The sequence below is a fragment of the Gadus chalcogrammus genome, chromosome 4, assembly GCF_026213295.1.
Source record: "Gadus chalcogrammus isolate NIFS_2021 chromosome 4, NIFS_Gcha_1.0, whole genome shotgun sequence".
In the NCBI taxonomy this organism is placed as follows: domain Eukaryota; kingdom Metazoa; phylum Chordata; class Actinopteri; order Gadiformes; family Gadidae; genus Gadus; species Gadus chalcogrammus.
In genome coordinates, this window is record NC_079415.1 from 36409106 (window position 1) to 36425751 (window position 16646).

The window sequence follows — 16646 nt, forward strand, 5'->3', positions numbered from 1 at the left end:
ATGTTTAGAATAATGGACTATGTTATACACTATGTTATGGACTATATTATGGACTACATCATGCACTATGTTATGGACTATATTATGGTCTACATTATGGACTATATTATGGACTACACCATGCACTATGTTATGGACTATATTATGGACTACATCATGCACTATGTTATGGCCTATATTATGGACTACATCATGCACTATGTTATGGCCTATATTATGGTCTACATCATGCACTATGTTATGGCCTATATTATGGACTACATCATGCACTATGTTATGGCCTATATTATGGACTACATCATGCACTATGTTATGGCCTATGTTCCTGCGGGATGAAGGGTACCGCTGTATGAGTCCAATATGTTTATTAGGTATAATAGCATATATAACAGTACTATGAGTCAAGATGTATGGGCTATAGTATGGACTATGTTATGCACTGTATTCCAGCGAGATGAAGGGTACCGCTGCACGCGCAGTGCAGCGCAGCGGAGCTGGAAGCGGTGCACGTGCACGGCTCCGTAGGACCGCGTGCGCCTGCGTACACGCGCTTCGGCAGCACGGGAGCCTATTGTAAAGCGGCTGGCGGAGTCTTGAGCCGCGGAGCCGCAGTCACCGACCCCCGGTTCAACAATAGCGCGAGGAGAAGAGGTGGAGCGACGGGGCGAGGCGGGGAGTGACGCCGCTCGAGACCAAGGCTCCGGTAGCACGCGGCGTCGAACAGGCGGTGCACCGAAAGAGGGATGCATGAGCGCGTGCGATAGCGGACGGTGTTGAGAACAGCAGCATGGATGGATAGGGCGGCGCGAGGAGCATCGAAGCCACCGACGGAGCTCGAGCAGAAGAGAGCCGCCTCACCGGAGCACCGGAAGATGAACCCGGGAGACGCCGCGGCGCACGGAGCCCCGGGCCAGGACGGCCTGGCGCGAGCAGGTTAGAGACACACTGTGTGTTTGTTGATGTGCGCGTGTGCGTGCACGGGCGAGTGTGCGTGCACGGGCGAGTGTGCATCCTTGATCAATATGAATGATCGGAGCACGTTAACTGATACACCAATGGCTGGTCTCCTCCAATGGGCCGGATGGGTTAGGGGTGTGTGTGTGTGTGTGTGTGTGTGTGTGTGTGTGTGTGTGTGTGTGTGTGTGTGTGTGTGTGTGTGTGTGTGTGTGTGTGTGTGTGTGTGTGTGTGTGTGTGTGTGTGTGTGTGTGTGTGTGTGTGTGCGCGCGCTAGAGGAATGTAGGTTTAACGGGGTTGGCTCAGCACGGTGTAACGGAGGTGACCAACGAACCCCACCGAGCCCTAATAACGGTCCCCGGCTTACTGTCAGCCTCTCTCTGTCTCTCGCTCCTTCTCTCTGTCTCTGTCTTTCCTCTCCCTGTCTCTCTCTCTCCTCTCCCTGTCTCTCCTATGCTCTGATATTCGTGGTTCGCTGTTTAAACGCCGCCTGCTGTTTGAAGGAGGTATGACGAAGGGTTATGCAATGTAAATAGTAAATTAAATCACATGTATTCATTTGATCAAGTCACACTTGCAGCACTAGCCAAATAAAGCAGAATTACGAATTAACTACAACCAGAGTGCTGGATAGACTGTGACTAGAATCAAACATACAATACAAATAGAGAGATAGAAAAACTACAACTAGAGAGATAAACTACAACTAGATATCTATAGTTACTACAACTAAAGAGATAAACTAACACTAGAGATAGACAAACTACAACTAGGGATAGAGAAACCAATCTAGAGAGAAAAACTATGACTAGAGAGATAGACAAACTCCAACTAGAGATAGAAAAAAATACATCTAGATAGACAAACTACAACTATAGAGAGATAGACAAAGAGTTCGATCATTTACAACTAGAGTGACAAACTACAACTAGAGATAGACAAACTACAACTAGAATTAGAAAAACTACATCGAGAGATAAACTACAACTAGAGAGATAGACAAACTCCAACTAGAGATAGATATACTGCAACTAGAGTGATAGATAAACTAAAGCTAGAGAGATAGATAAACTACAACTAGAGAGATAGATAAACTACAACTGGAGAGATAGATAAACTACAACTAGAGAGATAGATAAACTACAACTGGAGAGATAGATAAACTACAACTAGAGAGATTCTCCAGAACGATAAACTACAACTAGAGTGATAGATTAACTAAAGCTAGGGAGATAAATAAACTACAACTAGAGAGATAAACTACAACTAGAGAGATAGATAAATACAACTTGGGAAATAGACTACAACTACAGAGTTAGATCAACAAGGACAACTGTAGCATGTTTAGACACAGTTCTGGATAGTTGAGTTAGGTGAGTGCTGCATGCAGCGCTCAACTAGTGTTCTTCATACGTTTTATTCTTCTCAGATTTTTTAAATATTTTATACTTTTTAAGATATTCTACATTTGAAATATTATCTTTTTTTAACATGGGAGTCAATGGTATTTCAACTGTTTAAGACGTAACTAAATCTATTTTCAAACGTTTACCTTTTTTCAAACCATTTAACAAATCTTCACACTTGTATCTTCATTAATATCTAAACGGAATTTCGATATCATTTAAACTTTATTCAGGATCACAGTTTTAGTTTCATACCAGCCTCGTTTTCAGTTGGTCTCATTGATTTACGTTGACGCTGGAGAATGAGGACGTTCAGCACTCTGGCAGGAATGAGGACTTTTTCCTGCCAGATTGGGCTACTTTTAAAGGGCGTTTTGGCAGTGTTGCCAGATTGGGCTGTGACAATTAATTACCTCCCGGGGACGTAATTAATTGTCATAAATTAATCTCAATATTTTCTCTCGGGTCGACCTTTGGACGAAGAGAATTTTTGAACACTCTCTGCGAACCCGAATGGGTTTGCGGTCGGTGGAAAAGACTTTTGTGAAAAAGTTAATGGAAAAATGACTGAAGTTCGTTCAATTGGCTGGTGTGCTCGCGTTTTTGTTCTTCAGTGAGACGCAGAGACTGCTTGCAACAATAGTGACAGCCTTTTTACACTGCCAAGCCGGTTCGGTCGCAGCTTTGCACGCCCGGCGATTCGTCGGGGCTGCGCACGGAGTCTAGATTAGAGATGCGCGGATGAGCTGTAATTTCATCCGTACCCGCTGCCTAATATCAATATCCACCCGAAGCAATGTTTTTTTCAACAATTGATACCCGCACCCGCCCGTTCATCGGGTGACCAGACGTCCCGATTTTGAGTTGCGTGTTCCGCGTCCCGACAAAAGCCTGTCGGCACGCTAAAATGTCCAACCACTATGAAATGTCCGCTGTTGTCAGCGATTACATAGCCAATGTGGTCTTATTATAGCCCGATCATTAACTAAAAGCCACATAGAAAGAATAAAGCATCCAGCATATTTCAACAATGTGTGAGGGCATACGCAGCAGGGATGATCGCACAGTGGAATGCTTATGGAAAACCATTTCAGTCGCAGGGAGATAATCGAAAAATATATGTCAAATTTGTCAGTTTGCCGTTTGCCTTGTCAATATTTTAACCTACTTAATATTTATTTATTTATTTATTTCAACCACGACCCGCCCACAATTCCATTAGGCCTACCTTTTTTCACGCAATCCACCCACCCTGTGGATTATCCACAGTGTCCGCGGGTTGACCGCCAACCGCGCATCTCTAGTCTAGACCTCATTAGAATAATTTGCATACTCCCGTATGTTTTTATTTTTTTATGAATGAAGACACCCACATGCAAGAATGAGTTCACGTCTGAGTGTAGGCTACAAAAGGGATTAACTAGTTAACTAGTTCCTGCATGAAACGGGTGATTCTTGATGAATACAACTCACTAAATGCAGTCACTAAACGGTGGAGTACTGGCAGAAGGTCACGTTCTGTGACTGATGGTGTTGGTTGTCATCTTGAAGCTAAACAATTTTAGTCTGGAAATAAAAATATAATTTTATCAACATAATGTATTGTGTTTTTATTATATTATCAGTAAGTGACAACTCAAAATGTAAAAAAGATTCTTGGGAAAATTCGGTACGGTTCAAAATGTTTTTCGGGACATTTTCGGGACTGTGGTGAAAAAAGTTAATTTTAACCCCTGCTTTGCGCTTCTCATTCAGTTCTCACTTCATTTGTTTCCAACCATATACCTTTTCTTAAATGGTGTGCATGTTTACATTGTTTATTCCATTTAGGCTCTTGAACTTTTGTTCAAATCCCTTCACTTGATTTAAGCCGTTTAACGTTTCTTTATGTCTTAATCTATGAGGTTTTATTTAAAACATATTTCCAACCTCACTTTGTACTACAGCACTCACGTATTCTCTGCAGGAAATGCAATTCTAGTTAATAAATTGACCTCCTTGTGTTTCCATGATCCTCAGCTAATTGAATTGAGTGTTAATTAATTTGAACAGTAGGAACTGTTTAGAACAAATGCATCCAAAGACAATTCAAGGACTTTCTGATATCTGAATGTCTCTGTGTGTTATCGTGTTGTAGAGATGGCTAAATCATCAACCATGTATAATTATCTAGATTACAACCTATAAATAATTGTCATTCATAATAGATTATGAATTACAATATTTTATATGTTTTGTAATATCTATAATCTTTGATCTTTATAGATTCAATAATTCTAAACTTATTTATGATTTGTTAGGTATTCAATCTTTTATAGATTTCTAATTAAAGTTAAACCATGATCGATCATTTTGTTATGCTTTGTTATTTGGTTATACAGTGCACCTGGGATTTACATTTTAAACCTCTAGGATTTTCACTCATTCACCATGTCTCTCTCTCTCTCTCTCTCTCTCTCTCTCTCTCTCTCTCTCTCTCTCTCTCCTCTCTCTCTCTCTCTCTCTCTCTCTCGCTCTCTCTCTCTCGCTCTCTCTCTTTTCAGGGGAGAGGGGAGGGGAGGGGGTCAAGGCAGTAGATGTGCTGACGGTGCTGAGGGAGAAAGTTGCCTTTGTTTCAGGTAATACCACACACACACACAAACAAACAAACAAACAAACAAACAAACAAACAAACAAACAAACAAACAAACAAACAAACAAACAAACAAACAAACAAACAAACAAACAAACAAACAAACAAACAAACAAACAAACAAACAAACAAACAAACACAAAGGTACGGTCTGGTCTAATCTGGGGTCCAGCAGTCCTACTGGGTTATAGAACCTCTGGTCTAGCAGTCCTATTGGGTTATAGAACCTCTGGTCCAGCAGTCCTACTGGGTTATAGAACCTCTGGTCCAGCAGTCCTACTGGGTTATAGAACCTCTGGTCCAGCAGTCCTACTGGGTTATAGGACCTCTGGTCCAGCAGTCCTACTGGGTTATAGAACCTCTGGTCCAGCAGTCCTACTGGGTTATAGAACCTCTGGTCCAGCAGTCCTACTGGGTTATAGAACCTCTGGTCCAGCAGTCCTACTGGGTTATAGAACCTCTGGTCCAGCAGTCCTACTGGGTTACAGGACCTCTGGTCCAGCAGTCCTACTGGGTTATAGAACCTCTGGTCTAGCAGTCCTACTGGGTTATAGAACCTCTGGTCCAGCAGTCCTACTGGGTTATAGGACCAGATCTTCGAGGTTAGCTAGCGCTAGCCCTGTCTGTGTTAGCTAGTGCTATCCCTGTGTGTGTTAGCTAGTGCTAGCCCTGTGTGTGTTAGCTAGTGCTAGCCCTGTCTGTGTCAGCTAGTGCTAGCCATAGACATCTTATATGATAGACGGAGCATCGAATGCTACCGCCATCTGGCGCTGACGATGGCCGCCATCTTGGAGCGGTCATCCGCTCCACTCAGTGTAATCCGTTTGGCTGGAGCAATGAACTGTCAGCGCATTTAATTAATCATACCTCACTGAATACCACTGACTTTCATGCGTTTTTTTGTCATATGTGTAGCTATGATAAAGGCCACATGGTTTGGCGTGTTTTATTATTCAATACCAATTGTACCAATAGTACGGTACTGTTAAATCTTACTTGTGAAAAGTAATCCCCCGATTCCTATTATGGACTGTCCGCCGATTTGAGCAGGAATACGCTGAACAACAGCCCGGCATCCTGTTTCTGCTGCTGTTGCTGCTCCCGGTTGACCACTCCAAGATGGCGGCCGTATTTCTCGCGTCCCAGCAGCCAATACTCCGTCTATGCTATAAGATGTCTATGGTGCTAGCCCTGTGTGTGTTAGCTAGTGCTAGCCCTGTGTGTGTTAGCTACTGCTAGCCCCGTGTGTGTTAGCTAGTGCTAGCCCTGTGTGTGTTAGCTAGTAATAAGCCTGTCTGTGTAAGCTAGCTACATGCTTAGAGACCCCGCCTCCAGCAACATTATTGGTTGAAACAAATAGAGTTACAGTCTGGTTAGGCCTTGTTAAGCCTGGTAAGGTTAAGTTAGTGTAGGTTAGGTCTGGTTAGTGTAAATTAGGTCTGGTTAGGGGTAGTTAGGTTTGGTTACGTCTGGTTAGGAGTAGTTAGGTCTTAGGTTAGGTTAGGTTTTTTGGGTTGAATTGCTGAGCCTAGTTTGAACTTTACAGGTGGCAGGGACAAAAGAGGCGGACCTATCCTTACATTCCCTGCCAGGACCAATCACGATCGAGTTAAACAGGAAGACCTGAGCCGATTGGTCACTTACCTGTCAACCGTACCCAGGTACCTATTGCCCTCTCCCCCCTGACCCTACCTCCACCCTGACCCTACCTCCACCCTGACCCCCCTACCTCCACCCTGACCCCCCTACCTCCACCCTGACCCTACCTCCACCCTGACCCCCCTACCTCCACCCTGACCCCCCTACCTCCACCCTGACCCTACCTCCACCCTGACCCTACCTCCACCCTGACCCTACCTCCACCCTGACCCTACCTCCACCCTGACCCTACCTCCACCCTGACCCTACCTCCACCCTGACCCCCCTGCCTCCACCCTGACCCTACCTCCACCCTGACCCCCCTACCTCCACCCTGACCCTACCTCCACCCTGACCCTACCTCCACCCTGACCCCCCTACCTCCACCCTGACCCCCCTATCTCCACCCTGACCCTACCTCCACCCTGACCCCCCTTCCTCCACCCTGACCCTACCTCCACCCTGACCCTACCTCCACCCTGACCCCCCTGCCTCCACCCTGACCCTACCTCCACCCTGACCCTACCTCCACCCTGACCCTACCTCCACCCTGACCCCCCTACCTCCACCCTGACCCCCCTCCTCCACCCTGACCCCCCTCCTCCACCCTGACCCTACCTCCACCCTGACCCTACCTCCACCCTGACCCTACCTCCACCCTGACCCTACCTCCACCCTGACCCTACCTCCACCCTGACCCTACCTCCACCCTGACCCCCCTACCTCCACCCTGACCCTACCTCCACCCTGACCCTACCTCCACCCTGACCCTACCTCCACCCTGACCCTACCTCCACCCTGACCTTACCTCCACCCTGACCCCCCTACCTCCACCCTGACCCTACCTCCACCCTGACCCCCCTCCTCCACCCTGACCCTACCTCCACCCTGACCCCCCTAACTCCACCCTGACCCTACCTCCACCCTGACCTTACCTCCACCCTGACCCCCCTACCTCCACCCTGACCCTACCTCCACCCTGACCCTACCTCCACCCTGACCCCCCTACCTCCACCCTGACCCCCCTACCTCCACCCTGACCCTACCTCCACCCTGACCCTACCTCCACCCTGACCCGTCTCGCCCCTCCTCCACCCTGACCCGTCTCCCCCCTCCTCCACCCTGACCCGTCTCCCCCCTCCTCCACCCTGACCCGTCTCTCCCCTCCTCCACCCTGTCTGTCCCTCCACCCTGACCCGTCTCCCCCCTCCTCCACCCTGACCCGTCTCCCCCCTCCTCCACCCTGACCCGTCTGGCCCCTCCTCCACCCTGTCTGTCCCTCCACCCTGACCCGTCTCCCCCCTCCTCCACCCTGACCCGTCTCCCCCCTCCTCCACCCTGACCCGTCTCCCCCCTCCTCCACCCTGACCCGTCTGGCTCCTCCTCCACCCAGTGAGGAGGTGGGGGCGCGGGGCTTCACGGTGGTGGTGGACATGCGGGGCTCCAAGTGGGAGAGCGTGAAGCCCCTCCTCCGCACGCTGCAGGAGTCCTTCTCCACCCGCATCGCCTCCGCCCTCCTCATCAAACCAGACAACTTCTGGCAGAAGCACAAGACCAACCTGGGCAGCGCCAAGCTCAGCTTCGAGGTGCGCGTGTGTGTGTGTGTGTGTGTGTGTGTGTGTGTGTGTGTGACGGTCTGTGTGTGTGTGTGTGTGTGTGTGTGTGTGTGTGTGTGTGTGTGTGTGTGTGTGTGTGTGTGTGACGGTCTGTGTGTGTGTGTGTGTCTGTGTGTGTGTGTGTGTGTGTGTGTGTGTGTGTGTGTGTGTGACTGTCTGTGTCTGTATGTGTGTCTGTGTGTGTGTGTGTGTGTGTGTGTGTGTGTGTGTCTGTGTGTGTGACGGTCTGTGTGTGTGTGTGTGTGTGTGACTGTGTGTGTGTGTCTGTGTGTGTGTGTGTGTGACGGTCTGTGTGTGTGTGTGTGTGTGTGACGGTCTGTGTGTGTGTGTGTGTGTGTGACGGTCTGTGTGTGTGTGTGTGTGACGGTCTGTGTGTGTCTGTGTGTGTGTGTCTGTGTGTGTGTGTGTGTGTGTGTGACGGTCTGTGTGTGTGTGTGTGTGTGTGACGGTCTGTGTGTGTCTGTGTGTGTGTGTGTGTGTGACGGTCTGTGTGTGTGTGTGTGTGTGTGACGGTCTGTGTGTGTGTGTGTGTGTGACGGTCTGTGTGTGTGTGTGTGTGTGTGTGAGACGGTCTGTGTGTGTCTGTGTGTGTGTGTCTGTGTGTGTGTGTGTGTGTGTGACGGTCTGTGTGTGTGTGTGTGTGTGTGTGACGGTCTGTGTGTGTCTGTGTGTGTGTGTCTGTGTGTGTGTGTGTGACGGTCTGTGTGTGTGTGTGTGTGTGTGTGACGGTCTGTGTGTGTCTGTGTGTGTGTGTGTGTCTGTGTGTGTGTGTGTGTGTGTGACGGTCTGTGTGTGTGTGTGTGTGTGTGTGACGGTCTGTGTGTGTGTGTGTGTGTGTGTGTGACGGTCTGTGTGTGTGTGTGTGTGTGATGGTCTGTGTGTGTCTGTGTGTGTGTGTCTGTGTGTGTGTGTGTGTGTGTGTGACGGTCTGAGTGTGTGTGTGTGTGTGTGACGGTCTGTGTGTGTGTGTGTGTGTGTGCGTTCAGACCAGCCTGGTGTCGGTGGAGGGTCTCTCCCGGCTCGTGGACCCCTCCCAGCTGACCTCTGACCTGGGCGGCTCTCTGGAGTACGACCACGTGGAGTGGACAGAGCTGCGCCTGGGCCTGGAGGAGTTCTCCGGGGCGGCGGGCCAGCTGCTGGCCCAGCTAGAGCAGCTGGACACGGGGCTGGCCCGCGTACCCGAGCCCCAGGATGTAGAGGAGGCCCGCCGGTAAGGCCGCCGACACAGAGACCCGCTACATACACCGTGGAAGGCGCCCTCCTTCAGAGGGGACGTTAAACCGAGGTCCTGACTCACTGATGCCTATAGCCTACCTATATTGGATCGCCTGGTCCTCTGCCAATGCTACCGCGATAACAGCTTTCCGGGTGGCGTCCATGTTTTCCTCCAACGACCGAGCAAAATAATAAAACGCTTGAAGTGTGGGCGTGGCGTCAGATCCGAGGTCCGAGTTGGTTCGCAGAGAATACTAAAACGCACCATGAGGTCATAAAAGATCCCAGGGCACTTCAGTCTGGCCCCCTAATCGTCCCCCTGTATGATTGGCTGACTCATTAATCCCCTCACTCTCCACCTCCAGCTGGTGTGTGGTGAGCGTTCTGCCGCTGATTGGCTGCCGTGCATCACCCCAGTGGGGGCTACACACTGGTGGTGGTGAGTGAGGTCCCCCCTGAACTGTAAGCGTCTTTGGGTCATTGAAAAGTGCTATATAAATATAATGAATTATTATTATTAATTATATATAGTACACATATATATATACAGTATATATATATAGATAGATAGATAGATAGATAGATAGATAGATAGATAGATAGATAGATAGATAGTATATCTATATAGATACTGACCCAATCACTCACAGCGATTCTTATGCATATGCATCGGACGCTCTAGCTACCCCACCAGTTGAATGTTCGACATGCATTAATGCGCTTCATCGTTCACTTGTTTGTCTGATTTTCACAATTGAGGTAGCGTCTGAATCCTTGAAACATCCCAAGCTCAACGAACCCTATCGCGTCACTCTTCGCTATATTGGACCTCCGCCATGTTGGATTTAATCCAAACTCTACGAAAGCCGCACAAATGATACTTTCGGATTTTTCAATATTAACTTTATTGCCTGTGGAAGCCAATCAAATATGGCGGCAAAGCCGCTAAACAGGAAGTGGGCTAACATCTCGGTGCCATTATTAGCCAAATCTTTCCTTATCAACACCAAATTTGCTACACGGACTCAGTTTCAGCTAACTTGACCCCTTCATTGCTGCTTGCAGCTATATTTCATTTAGATACTGTACATATATAGATGATATATTGATACGTAAAGGATAATGCATAGAACGCCGGTCATTAACGGGAAAATGCCCTGAAGGGTATTATGTTTGACAATGACCGGCAACGTTCTATACATTATCCCGCTTATTGCACGGCTACTAACCCAAATGAAGACATTACTTCACACGGTGTGTCTTTTTACAACTTATTTGTTACCATTCGTAGTGTTGATCAGCAGAGAAATAGTTTGCCTAAGTTGTTGACGCCGCCTAGCAATCGAATACGCTGGTGTTGATAAGTTACCGGACTACTTGTGGAGTGGTACCAAAGACGTCATTAGAGGCAAAAAATCCACTTTTCTTGACAGCGGTCATTATATGCTTAGCAACGGTTAATTATCAAGTCAGGAAGTCAGGAAGGCCTGTGCAAGTGAACGGAGCGTTCAATGGAGCACTAAGAAGAGCCTTGTAATACATCTTTAAATCGATATGTTAGACATATTCCCACATTTCTGTGTCCAGGCTTGTTGAGGAACACGGACGACTCCGTAGCACGGTTGCCACGGCACCCATCGATGCACTCGAACGGGAGGGCCGGAGCCTTCTCCAGCGCATGCGCCTAGGCCCTACTCCCGGAGAGCCGGCCGGGGACGCCGGCGGTAACCATGGCAGCTGGCTGTCCGGTGGGGCCGACTTCCAGAGCGTGGCCCCCAGGGTCTCCTCGCTGCTGGAGCGCCTGCAGGGGGCCCGGGCGCACTTCCTGCAGAGCTGGAGCGACCGCAAGCTGCACCTGGACCAGTCCCTGCAGCTGCACCTGTACCTGCAGGACGCTGCCAAGGTAGGGGCGGGGCCTAGCTCACCTGTACAGGTAGGGGGCGTGGCCTAAATCACCTGTACCTGCAGGACGCTGCCAAGGTAGGGGCGGGGCCTAGCTCACCTGTACAGGTAGGGGGTGGGGCCTAAATCACCTGTACCCGCAGGACACTTCCAAGTTAGGGGCGGGGCATTACTAAATCATCTGTACCTGCAAGACGCTGCTAAGGTAAAGGTGGGGCCTCACTCACCTATACAGGTAGGGGGCGAGGCCTAAAGCACCTGTACCTGCAGGACGCTGCCAAGGTAGGGGGAGGGGCCTAACTCACCTGTACCTGCAGAATGTTGCTCAGGTAGGGGGCTGGGCCTATCTCACCTGTACAGGTAGGGGCTGGGGTTTAACAAACTTGTCCCTTCAAGATGCTGTCTCTTCGAGATGCTGTCCCTTCGAGAGGCTGCCCCTTCGAGAGGCTGCTAAAGCGTGCCTCTCCTTGTGCCCCAGATGTCGGAGTGGATCGCCCACAGCAAGGAGCTGTTTGTCCAGAGCCTCCAGGACGTGGGCCTGAACCACCAGCACGCCCTCGACCTCCACGGCCAGCACCAGCACTTCACTGCCAACTGCATGGTACTGCGCACACACATACCTGATACAGGTGCATATATCCACATATATTTGGATATGTATCACAACAGCAAACTTGTCGCTTTTCGGCGATAATCGCCGTTTTCTTGGTCAATTGGGTCTTTCACGTGAATCGTGTAAAACCAGAGAGTTTTATTTAGGGGGAGGGGGGGCCGGGGAATTTGTGCTACGGTTGGATTTTGACGTTACCGTGAGACCGGGGTGACCGGTAAGCAGTGTTGTGTGCAAAGTAGGTAATGCGTTAATACAGTAACCTTACTACTTTTTCATGTAAAAAGTAAAGTTACGCGCAACTACTGAAAACTAATAACGAAACATACCGTATTTTCCGGACTATACGTCGCTCCCGAGTATAAGTCGCATCAGTCAAAAAATGCTCCATGACGAGGAAAAAAACATATATACGTCGCATCGGTGTATAAGTCGCATTTATTTTTAAACATTTAAACAAGAACGTTTAGTCTGGAGAGACTGAATAAAATTGCAATAGCAATATAGGTGTGTCGGTCCCTCGTAGTTCTGAGAGTATACCGAATTCAGTGACACCGGGATTCCACCGGACGCGTATGCGCCGCGGTCCTAAACCTGAGCGCACGATCGGGAGGTGGAAGTCCAGCGGAGGGCTCCAGTTTTCGCCGGCCAAGTCATGCGCTGTGATATGTGTGAAAGCTATGTTGCACAAAATTGCAGCTAAGGCTGGGGTAGCTTTGGTTGAACCGGAGGACATTGAGGACGATGACGACGAGAATTTAATTTATTCGGTGATGCAGTAGGCTTGCAGCGTTCAGTTGTAGGCCTAATGAATGACGGTGCCATCTTGCGGCCGAGGATTATGTACGCACAATTTTGGCATATAAGTCGCTTCGAAATATAAGTCGCAGGGCAAGCCAAACTACAAAAAAACCGCGACTTATAGTCCGGAAAATACGGTAGTTCCTTTTTCAATTCGGCGAAACGTTACTTTTCCAAGAGACAGATTTGACAACGATACGAAGGCGGTATGCTATAACTGCGTGCTTGCGCAATAGTCCCTTCACAAGCTCTCATTCCGCACCGTACGAGACAGACGCTGGTAGCGTGAAGCTGTCTTTGCATATCAGACATTGCTTCTGCAGGCATTTTTTTTTTTTTTTTTACGGTACACATAAATAAAGCTATTATGTTTAGTTTTATGGTACACATAGATAAAGATATTATTAGTTTTACGGTACACACAGATAAAGATATTATTAGTTTTACGGTACACATAGATAAAGATATTATTAGTTTTACGGTACACATAGATAAAGCTATTATGTTTAGTTTTATGGTACACATAGATAAAGATATTATTAGTTTTACGGTACACACAGATAAAGATATTATTAGTTTTACGGTACACATAGATAAAGATATTATTAGTTTTACGGTACACATAGATAAAGATATTATTAGTTTTACGGTACACATGGATAAAGATATTATTAGTTTCACGGTACACATAGATAAAGATATTATTAGTTTTACGGTACACACAGATAAAGATATTATTATTTGATGGCTATGAGGGCGGGGCTCCATCTTGTCACCTTTTGGTTCAGTTGATCTGGATCAAACAGGCCTACATTACCCAGAATGCCTCTGGTTGTGTCCTCAGAACGGAAGCGGAAACGTAGACAGCGTGGTCACCGTGGCAACGAGGTTGGCGGAGGGCGGTCACTACGGCGCGGAGCGTATCGGCGAGGTATCGTCACGGTTACAGGAGGACTGGAAGGCCCTGACAACGGTGTTGGAGGAGCGGAGCCAAACTCTGGGCCTGGCCACCGCCTTCCACCAGGGGGCAGAGCAGGTACCTGTCTGTCTGTCTGTCTGTCTGTCTGTCTGTCTGTCTGTCTGTCTGTCTGTCTGTCTGTCTGTCTGTCTGTCTGTCTGGCCACGGCCTTCCACCAGGGGGCGGAGCATGTACCTGTCTGTCTGTCCACCTGTCTCTCTCTTATCTCTGTGTCTGTGTAGTTTGTCCAGCAGATCTCAGGGTGGTCGGAGTCATGTGGGGACAGCTTGTTGCCGTTGGCGATACCAGAGCTGCAGTCTTCCATCCAGAAGCACCAGGAGCTCTATGAGGTCATGACCTCTGCCTACACCCAGGTACTGTCTCTATTTACTGTCTCTCCACACCTGGTACTGTCTCTATTTACTGTCTCTCCTCACCTGGTACTGTCTCTATTTACTGTCTCTCCACACCTGGTACTGTCTCTATTTACTGTCTCTCCTCACCTGGTACTGTCTCTATTTGCTGTCTCTCCTCACCTGGTACTGTCTCTATTTACTGTCTCTCCTCACCTGGTACTGTCTCTATTTACTGTCTCTCCACACCTGGTACTGTCTCTATTTACTGTCTCTCCTCACATGGTACTGTCTCTTTACTGTCTCTCCTCACCTGGTACTGTCTCTATTTACTGTCTCTCCTCACATGGTACTGTCTCTTTACTGTCTCTCCTCACCTGGTATTGTCTCGCTCTACTTTCTCTCCTCACCTGGTCCTGTCTCTCTTTACTGTCTCTCCTCACCTGGTACTGCCTCGCTCTACTGTCTCTCCCCTCCTGGTACTGTCTCGCTCTACTGTCTCTCTCCGCATGGTTCCATCTCTCTTTACTGTCTCTCCTCACCTGGTACTGTCTCTCCCCACCTGGTACTGCCTCGCTCTATTGTCTCTCCCCACCTGGTACTGTCTCTCCTCACCTGGTACTGTTTCTCCCCACCTGGTACTGCCTCGCTCTATTGTCTCTCCCCACCTGGTACTGTCTCGCTCTACTCTCTCTCTGTTCGTGGCACTGTCACTGATTGTTGTGTCTCTCTGCACCTGGTACTGTCTCTCAGTCTGTGCTTCAGGGATCTTTATTGCAAAAGTTACTGATGGTTTGTATGTCTTTGTGTTTGCGTGTTTGTCTTTCTCTTTATGTGTGTTTGTGTGTGTGTGTGTGTCTGTGTGTGTGTCTGTATGTTTGTTTGTGTGTGTGTGTGTGTGTGTGTGTGTCTGTGTTTCTCTCTGTGTGTGTGTTTCTGTCTGTTCGTCTGTCGGTGTGTGGGTGTCTGTGTTTCTCTGTGTGTGTGTGTTTGTCTGTGTTTGTGTGTGTGTGTGTGTGTGTGTGTGTGTGTGTGTGTGTGTGTGTGTGTGTGTGTGTGTGTGTGCGTGTGTGTTTGTCTGCTGTGTTTGTGTGTGTGTGTGTGTGTGTGTGTGTGTGTGTGTGTGTATGTGTGTGTTTCTGTGTGTTTCTGTGTGTCCAGGTCAGTGAGACTGGTAAAGCCCTATTGGACGTCCTCCAGCGTTGCCCGGCAACCCCAGAGTGTGACGACGCCCAGCCTCAGGCTCCGCCCACTGCCACGCATGGCATCATGGGAGTTCTGCACGACGTCATGCAGGTAACACCGTCTTGTCCGTCTTTTCTGTCTCTCTGACTGACCGTCCATCCGTCTGACTGTCTCTCCACCTGTATGTCTGCAGGGTCACCAAGAGGTGGAGGGGGCGTGGCAGCACCGAAAGCTCCGCCTCCATCAGCGTCTGCAACTCTGTGTGTTCCAACAAGATGTCAGACAGGTACAAACACACACACGCAAAAGAACGCACACAGACGCACACACACGCACCACAAACACATACACACACACGCACGTATATCAAGGTCTCTCTCTCTCTCCAGGTGTAGTGTATATCAAGGTCTCTCTCTCCAGGTGTAGTGTATATCAAGGTCTCTCTCTCTCTCCAGGTGTAGTGTATATCAAGGTCTCTCTCTCTCCAGGTGTAGTGTATATCAAGGTCTCTCTCTCCAGGTGTAGTGTGTATCAAGGTCTCTCTCTCTCCAGGTGTAGTGTATATCAAGGTCTCTCTCTCTCCAGGTGTATTGTATGTCAAGGTCTCTCTCTCTCTCCAGGTGTAGTGTATATCAAGGTCTCTCTCTCCAGGTGTAGTGTATATCAAGGTCTCTCTCTCTCCAGGTGTAGTGTGTGTCCAGGTCTCTCTCCAGCTGTAGTGTATATCAAGGTCTCTCTCTCCAGGTGTAGTGTATATCAAGGGCTCTCTCTCCAGCTGTAGTGTGTGTCCAGCTCTCTCTCCAGCTGTAGTGTGTGTCCAGGTCTCTCTCCAGCTGTATATCCAGGTCTCTCTCCAGGTGTATATCAAGGTCTCTCTCTGCAGGTGGAGGACTGGGTGGAGCAACATGGGGAGGTGTTTCTTAATAAACATACCGGCGTTGGGAAGTCGCTCCACCGGGCCAGAGCTCTGCAGAGACGACATGACGACTTCCAACAAGTAGCACAGGTACCTGTCTCACATACCTGTGTTACCTACCTGTTCAACCCTACTTTTTTATCTAACCTTACCTGTCCGTAACGAGCAATTTCATCTGTGTCTATCGGGGGTGTGTGTGTGTGTGTGTGTGTGTGTGTGTGTGTGTGTGTGTGTGTGTGTGTGTGTGTGTGTGTGTGTGTGTGTGTGTGTGTGTGTGTGTGTGTGTGTGTGTGTGTGTGTGTGTCTCTGTATGTGTGTGTGTGTGTGTGTGTGTGTGTGTGTGTCTCTGTGTGTGTGTGTGTGTAGAACACCTACACTAATGCAGAGAAGCTCCTGGAGGCCGCCGGTCAGTTGGCCCGCTCTGGAGACTGTGAGGAGAGGGAGATCTACCAGGCTGCC

General features: G+C 48.8%; 1 protein-coding gene across 1 annotated transcript in view; it reads left to right on the plus strand.

The window, feature by feature from the left end:
- The first annotated feature begins 872 nt into the window (after nucleotides 1-872).
- LOC130381065 (triple functional domain protein-like) overlaps nucleotides 873-16646 on the plus strand; it is a 64061-nt gene continuing 48287 nt past the window's right edge. Inside the window, exons 1-13 of the mRNA XM_056588486.1 lie at nucleotides 873-933; nucleotides 4905-4979; nucleotides 6540-6654; nucleotides 8025-8217; nucleotides 9234-9457; nucleotides 11050-11365; nucleotides 11843-11965; nucleotides 13620-13811; nucleotides 13976-14107; nucleotides 15248-15382; nucleotides 15465-15557; nucleotides 16155-16277; nucleotides 16554-16646. The exon at nucleotides 16554-16646 is cut by the window's right edge and continues 24 nt beyond it. Of these exons, the coding sequence (XP_056444461.1) occupies nucleotides 873-933; nucleotides 4905-4979; nucleotides 6540-6654; nucleotides 8025-8217; nucleotides 9234-9457; nucleotides 11050-11365; nucleotides 11843-11965; nucleotides 13620-13811; nucleotides 13976-14107; nucleotides 15248-15382; nucleotides 15465-15557; nucleotides 16155-16277; nucleotides 16554-16646 (1875 nt within the window). The remainder of the gene's footprint in view (nucleotides 934-4904; nucleotides 4980-6539; nucleotides 6655-8024; nucleotides 8218-9233; nucleotides 9458-11049; nucleotides 11366-11842; nucleotides 11966-13619; nucleotides 13812-13975; nucleotides 14108-15247; nucleotides 15383-15464; nucleotides 15558-16154; nucleotides 16278-16553) is intronic.